The 5,910-nt window shown below is 44.3% G+C and overlaps 2 protein-coding genes across 3 annotated transcripts; both read left to right on the plus strand.

The window, feature by feature from the left end:
* On the plus strand, nucleotides 1–791 carry LOC116212271 (glycosyl hydrolase 5 family protein-like). Its single transcript, XM_031546833.1, has 2 exons — nucleotides 1–200; nucleotides 305–791. Exons 1-2 carry the CDS (start codon nucleotides 1–3, stop codon nucleotides 789–791), a joined length of 687 nt encoding a protein of 228 aa, XP_031402693.1.
* Nucleotides 792–2,919: 2,128 nt separating this feature from the next.
* On the plus strand, nucleotides 2,920–5,535 carry LOC116211232 (glycosyl hydrolase 5 family protein-like). Of its 2 annotated transcripts, none has more exons than XM_031545515.1 (4): nucleotides 2,920–3,584; nucleotides 3,658–3,905; nucleotides 4,198–4,721; nucleotides 4,919–5,535. In XM_031545515.1, exons 1-4 carry the CDS (start codon nucleotides 3,093–3,095, stop codon nucleotides 5,350–5,352), a joined length of 1,698 nt encoding a protein of 565 aa, XP_031401375.1. In that variant the 5' UTR covers nucleotides 2,920–3,092; the 3' UTR covers nucleotides 5,353–5,535. The 2 variants fall into 2 exon arrangements, with proteins under 2 accessions (XP_031401375.1, XP_031401376.1); XM_031545516.1 differs by having other exon boundaries at nucleotides 3,442–3,584; nucleotides 3,672–3,905.
* Nucleotides 5,536–5,910: the final 375 nt, after the last annotated feature.

A 5,910-nucleotide genomic window follows, 5' to 3' on the forward strand; every position in this document is an offset into this window, starting at 1 on the left:
ATGATTCCGGTTCCACTGCTGTCGTGCTTCACAGGCAATGACGGAAATGGATTCTTCGGAGATTGGTTCTTCGATCCCAACCTTTGGGTGAACGGCCTAAGTAAGATGGCCACGATAGCTACTGGTTTTTCCAACGTCATTGGCATGAGCCTTAGAAACGAGCTTCGTGGCCCAAGATCAAATGTAGACGATTGGTACAAGTACGTCTAGCATGGCAATATTATCTCAAGAATATTGCACGTTATGTCATGTCATATTATGATTTCCTGCGACCTGTTGGGAAATATTCCCTTGTTGAACAGAGGTACATGCAACAAGGTGCAGAGGCAGTGCATGCGGCGAACCCAAATGTCCTGGTTATCCTTTCAGGACTGGACTTTGACAAAGACGTTTCTTTCCTCCAGAGCAGATCTATCCAGGTCTCATTCATGAGGAAGCTCGTGTTTGAGGTTCACTGGTACAGTTACAATGAGGCCGGGTGGACGGCTGGAAACCTTAACGATGTGTGCGGGAAAATGTCTAGTAGAGTCATGGGCAGGGCTGGCTTCCTCGCCCAAAAGAACCTCAGCCCATTGTTTCTAAGTGAGTTTGGGGTGGATGCCCGTGGGACCAATGCGGACGACAACCGGTACCTGAGCTACATCATGGCCATGGCGGCGGCAGGGGACTGGGACTTTGCTGTGTGGGGACTCCATGGGAGCTACTTTCTCAGGGAAGGTATGGTGGGTATGGAGGAGCTCTACGGGCTGTTGGACTATAACTGGAACAACGTTCGAAACCGACCTTATTGAGTGGGTTGTCCTCCCTTCAAATTCCTTTTAGAGGTATGCCCATGTTCGATTTCTGGCTTCTTTTTTTTTGGATTTGGTATGATTAGTGTGCGATATTTTAAATAAACTGTGTATCATTCGAAATTGTGATATATTCACAATCAATAAGCAGGACTGCAATTGCAACGGCTGCACATGATACTCTTCCACCTGCAGACCGGCCTCTGCATCACAGATGGGCCACCAGCCAGGTCTTTGTGGCTGGGCTCCTGCACGGCAGCACAGGCATGGCTGCGCAGGCCCCAGGGATTCCTCCAAGCCAAAGGGACCAAATCCTTCCTCCGAGCAAAAGGGCTTCAGAAGCCACCAGAAGTGTTCTCCCAGTCGAGTTTCCCAGTGGACCAGGATATCCAAGTCGAGGCTGCACCTATCGGCCACAGCCATGGATGGGAGCACCGTGTGCTTGGACGTAGACAGTAAGGGATATTTAGTCACCAATGCGTGCAAGTGCTTGGAGGGCGATACGCGAGCCAGTGGTTCACATTGGTCCAAAGCACCACGGTGTGATTAGAATGCTTCTAGGAATTAACAGCCATATCGAGGGGTCGTTTATGTTGTCAACACATGAATATAAATGGGCGTCGAATATTATTTTGTCAAGGGAAGTTATATATCCTATCCCGATCCACTTTTTTCCGCAATTTAGTGAAATGGGCTGAGAACTTGGAATAAATGTGGACCCTGATCCATAACTTGCTATGGAGTACTAGGCCCAGCTTACACCTTTGTCGTCGACCCTGATCCATAACTTGCTAAGAATCTAGAAACATTTCCCGAAAAACAAATTTTGGAGAAAGAATTTCACACCTTTGATCAACAACCGATTGTTTGGATTGCCGATTCAAGAGGAGTTACGGAGAATTATCATATAAGCTTATATTATAACCTTTCATAACCACCTCGCGCGATCTAAAAAGTTGTAAAAGTTCCCGCTGTTTATGAAAATATATCAGATATAATCCATTTGAAAGTGATCCAGTCACATTTGAGCATGTCAATAAACCATAATGAAGCCGAAGTCACAGAGTTGGTTGACTCGACTGCTGCATTTTGTTCGAATCATATAGTTCATCATCCCCAGGGCTGGTCCTAATCTATCCATTTCGACAATTGCTTAGCCTTGTCGGGGGAGTTTATCTTTCATTTCTTTGCTTGGATGTTTAACTATCTTTTTAGGATAGAAAAGTGCATTATCCTCTTGTATTTCCATACACTTTCAGAATTTCCTCAACATCGTTACTATCGTCAATATCATCAGCATAATTATTAATATAAAAAAGAGTGTATACTTATGATGAACTTGGTAAATTTCATTGTAATGAAAGGAAGATACTACGTAGTTTGTCCACAAGTATTTGACCAAACTGGATTGTCCAGTGAGTCTCTTTAAAAATTTCAATTCGATGGAGAAAATCATTGATTGGAAGACTTTTACCTATTTGTGGGCTGACCCAATTCGAATTGGATTAGTCGAAATCCATTGGACTTTTGGTAGTAGGGTGCACACCAAAAATTTCAATTGGATTTATTCGGTTCTCATTACTTCATATGGTTTCCAATCCATAACGAATCTTTTAGGTTAGATGAGGACAATTTCTACCTTTAATTGCAAGCTTAAACTTTATTCAATTCCATATATCCTTCTTCCACTCATCAAAGTAAAGAATTTGAATTGGTGAAAGTGCTGCTATTTAAATCCATGGAAACAATTTAATTTGCACGAGACAAAGATATAATAACAACCTGATTGACGTAGCCGTAGCAGTTAGCTCATTGTGTGTTTGGTGTCATTTTTTCAACCATAACGTCTTCACATAACCAATCCATCCTATGATATTATTTTTTTCCCCTAAATCCACGATTGTGGTTTTGTTTTTCGTCTCTCGTGGAAGTCATCAGATTCAACTTTCTGTGAACTCAACCAACCCAGCACCTAAATCTGAGACACGGGTACGAGAATACCGACAGCGAATAATATATTATTGTCGATGATATCAGCTCGAAGCTCGGTCCCCTGCTGATGCGAAGGACGAAAGGAAATGCTGCGGAAAGTTCCGGCCTTTTTGCCCCGTGAGTGAACAGAATCAGAAGGATGCTCAATTCCTTTGGAGCAAGTCTTGGCTGTTTCTTGAAAGCTGCGGTATTGATTGAAACTACCCCAACTTGAATATGAAGAAGATTGGTTTTATTTTTTAGTAAAACTGTCATTCATCCGCCCTCTTCCCTTCAATTACGGATCTTTTCGAATTTGGTCATCTTTGCATGTGCTTTGCCCTGGAACTCGTGAAACCTTATATATTTAACCAGACCTTAGGAGCTGTTCCAAACATCCTTAAAATGGTCTCAATGAAGCCTCTGGTCACCTACTTCTTGCCTACATTCGTCCTAGCCTTGTTCACACCGTATGGATGTTCGTCGGTGTCGGCTCTGCCTCTGTTCACCGATTCCCGGTGGATAGTCAATGGAGATGGCCAGAGAGTTAAGCTGGCTTGCGTGAACTGGGCGGCACACCTCGAACCTGTTGTTGCAGAGGGTCTGAGCAAGCAGCCCGTGGACTCAATCTCTGCGCGGATTGCTTCATTGGGGTTCAACTGCGTGAGACTCACTTGGCCTCTCTTTCTCATCACCAACGATTCGTTGGGTTCCACGACAGTGAGACAGTCATTTCAGCACCTCGGCCTCGATGATGCAATTGGGGGCATTCAGGAGTATAATCCGTCCTTCTTGAGCATGACTCTCCTAGATGCTTTCCAGGTAATTTCCATACGAGCCATGTAGTTGTTCTTTCCGACAGTAGTTCCAGTCGTTAACATAGAGGTTGATTTAGGCAGTTGTGTCCAGCCTTGCACGGAAGGATTTAATGGTCATTCTGGACAACCACATTAGCAAGCCGGGATGGTGCTGCAGTGACAATGACGGAAATGGGTTTTTTGGAGACCAATACTTCCAACCCCGCGTCTGGATTGAGGGTCTAGGGCGGATTGCTACAATGTTCCATGGCGTTCCCAATGTTGTTGGTGTCAGCTTGAGGAATGAGCTCCGTGGCCGGAGACAGAATGTGCAAGACTGGTTCAGGTAATTGTTCACCTAATGCTTTACAAAAACTCGATAGTCGTTCTGTGCACAAAAGATTGTAAGTAGTATCATAAATGCATGTAAAAAGTTTATTCACGTGCTAACGAGCCTTGTCCAGCATCGGGAGACTGGAATAGGAATGTTACTCAAGGGTAATAGGGGTTTTGCCGACTCTTGAAATTAGAAATTGCGCTGAGATCATCCATATCAAGCACAGCACGGCTTAGTAGAATTGGATGCTTGGGTATTTGAACTTTTCAAGTTCATTGTCTTCCTTCACTGCGTGGGATAGGTATATGCAAGAAGCAGCAGAAGCGGTCCATTCAGCGAATCCAAACCTCCTCGTCATCATCTCTGGCCTTCACTATGACAGCAGCTTCTCCTTCCTCATAGACCGATCTATAAACCTCACATTCGGCAGGAAACTAGTCTTTGAGCTGCATTGGTATTCATTCACAAGCGGGAGAAGAGCCTGGAGGAAGGAGAATGCCAATAAGGTGTGCGGGAATGTGATAGACGAGATCATGAACAGAGCCGGGTTCTTGTTGGAGCAGGGGTACCCGCTCTTCATGAGTGAATTTGGAGGAGACCAGAGCGGCAACAAGATAAATGATAATCGGTACTTGAATTGCTTCCTTGGGTTGGCAGCGGAACTCGACGTCGATTGGGCGCTTTGGACGGTTGTCGGGAGTTATTATCTGAGAGGGGGGAAGAATGAGTTTGATGAACCTTATGGTGTACTGAATGCCAACTTTTCAGGAGTTCGAAATCCCGACTTCGTACAGAGGCTCTCTGCCCTCCAAGCTCCTTTTCAAGGTACTCTACTCCTTTTCACTGATTCAATGAAAGATTTCAGCAAACTCCAGCTACACTTGTCCCATTTGCACGACGGAATGACCAGAAATGGAATCGAATTATGGACAAACCATATTGTTGTGGAATTGCATACACAGCAAGTGGGACGTAATATTTGAAATATTCCAATGTTCGCTAATCTTTGTATACATGTTCAGATTCATCGGAAGATACTGCGCGCAAAGTAATCTTCCATCCCCAGACGGGTCTGTGCATCCGGAGGAAATCAAACCTCGGGCCTCTGCAATTGGGCCCTTGTGCCGAGACTGAGACATGGAAATACACGCCACAGAAGACTCTTATGATCACAGGAACATACTTCTGTTTGCAAGCGGATCAGCCTGGTGAGCCCGCGAAGCTCGGGACGATCTGCACCAATTCCAACTCGAGATGGGACACCATCTCAGACTCCGATATGCACCTTTCATCTAAAGTCGAGAACGAGACTGTTTGCTTGGACATAGACTCTAGTAAGACCATCATCACCAATACCTGCAAGTGCTTGAGCGGGGACAGTTCATGCGATCCGGCAAGTCAGTGGTTCAGATTCATTACTAGTTCAGGTTCGGGTACCAAGAGACCTGCCCTCTAACTGATCTATATTGAGTTTTTGTTCGGCCTCCCGAAGATGAGGTCGGACATTGCCCGATCTGGAAGAAATTCTTTGCAGGCAGTTAATTTTGCGTGGTTAGCTCCTTTTCTGATATAAACTGTCCATAATCAATCACGCAGCCGTGCTATTTATAATTAAATCCAAGAAAATTTTATTTAAATACAGCAAAATTACATATTCATTTAACGTATCAGAAGTAGGGCACAGTTAATCCCCCCCTCCCCCAAAAAAAAAGATAAATATAAAATTTAAGATGATTAGGAAATTTGTTTGTCTCTTAATCTCGAATTCAAATCCTACTAAGAGGTCGCTAAATTAATCCCCACAACTTCGTCAAACATTACGGTTTCACATTGCACGATATCGAGCTCTAGTCACCATCCCAATGCTTGCCCCTGTCATCCAATCAATACGACGACGCTATCATTAGTTCAATTCCACACATCGACAGAACACGTGCATCAAACAATAAACACAGCAAATCGAGCAATGGATAAAGCCTGAGTTTTCAGGATAGTTGAAATATGGTCCCTCCGA

This window comes from Punica granatum, chromosome 6 (assembly GCF_007655135.1).
Source record: "Punica granatum isolate Tunisia-2019 chromosome 6, ASM765513v2, whole genome shotgun sequence".
NCBI classification, from domain to species: Eukaryota; Viridiplantae; Streptophyta; class Magnoliopsida; order Myrtales; family Lythraceae; genus Punica; species Punica granatum.

Bases quoted from the DNA above. Each gene is read 5' to 3' on its own strand.
- LOC116211232 (XM_031545515.1), top strand. From the start codon at position 3,093: ATGTGCTTTGCCCTGGAACTCGTGAAACCTTATATATTTAACCAGACC. The intron at 3,585-3,657 runs GTAATTTCCATA...AGGTTGATTTAG, and splicing joins CTCTCCTAGATGCTTTCCAG to GCAGTTGTGTCCAGCCTTGC. The intron at 3,906-4,197 runs GTAATTGTTCAC...TGCGTGGGATAG, and splicing joins AATGTGCAAGACTGGTTCAG to GTATATGCAAGAAGCAGCAG.
- LOC116212271 (XM_031546833.1), top strand. From the start codon at position 1: ATGATTCCGGTTCCACTGCTGTCGTGCTTCACAGGCAATGACGGAAAT. The intron at 201-304 runs GTACGTCTAGCA...TGTTGAACAGAG, and splicing joins AATGTAGACGATTGGTACAA to GTACATGCAACAAGGTGCAG.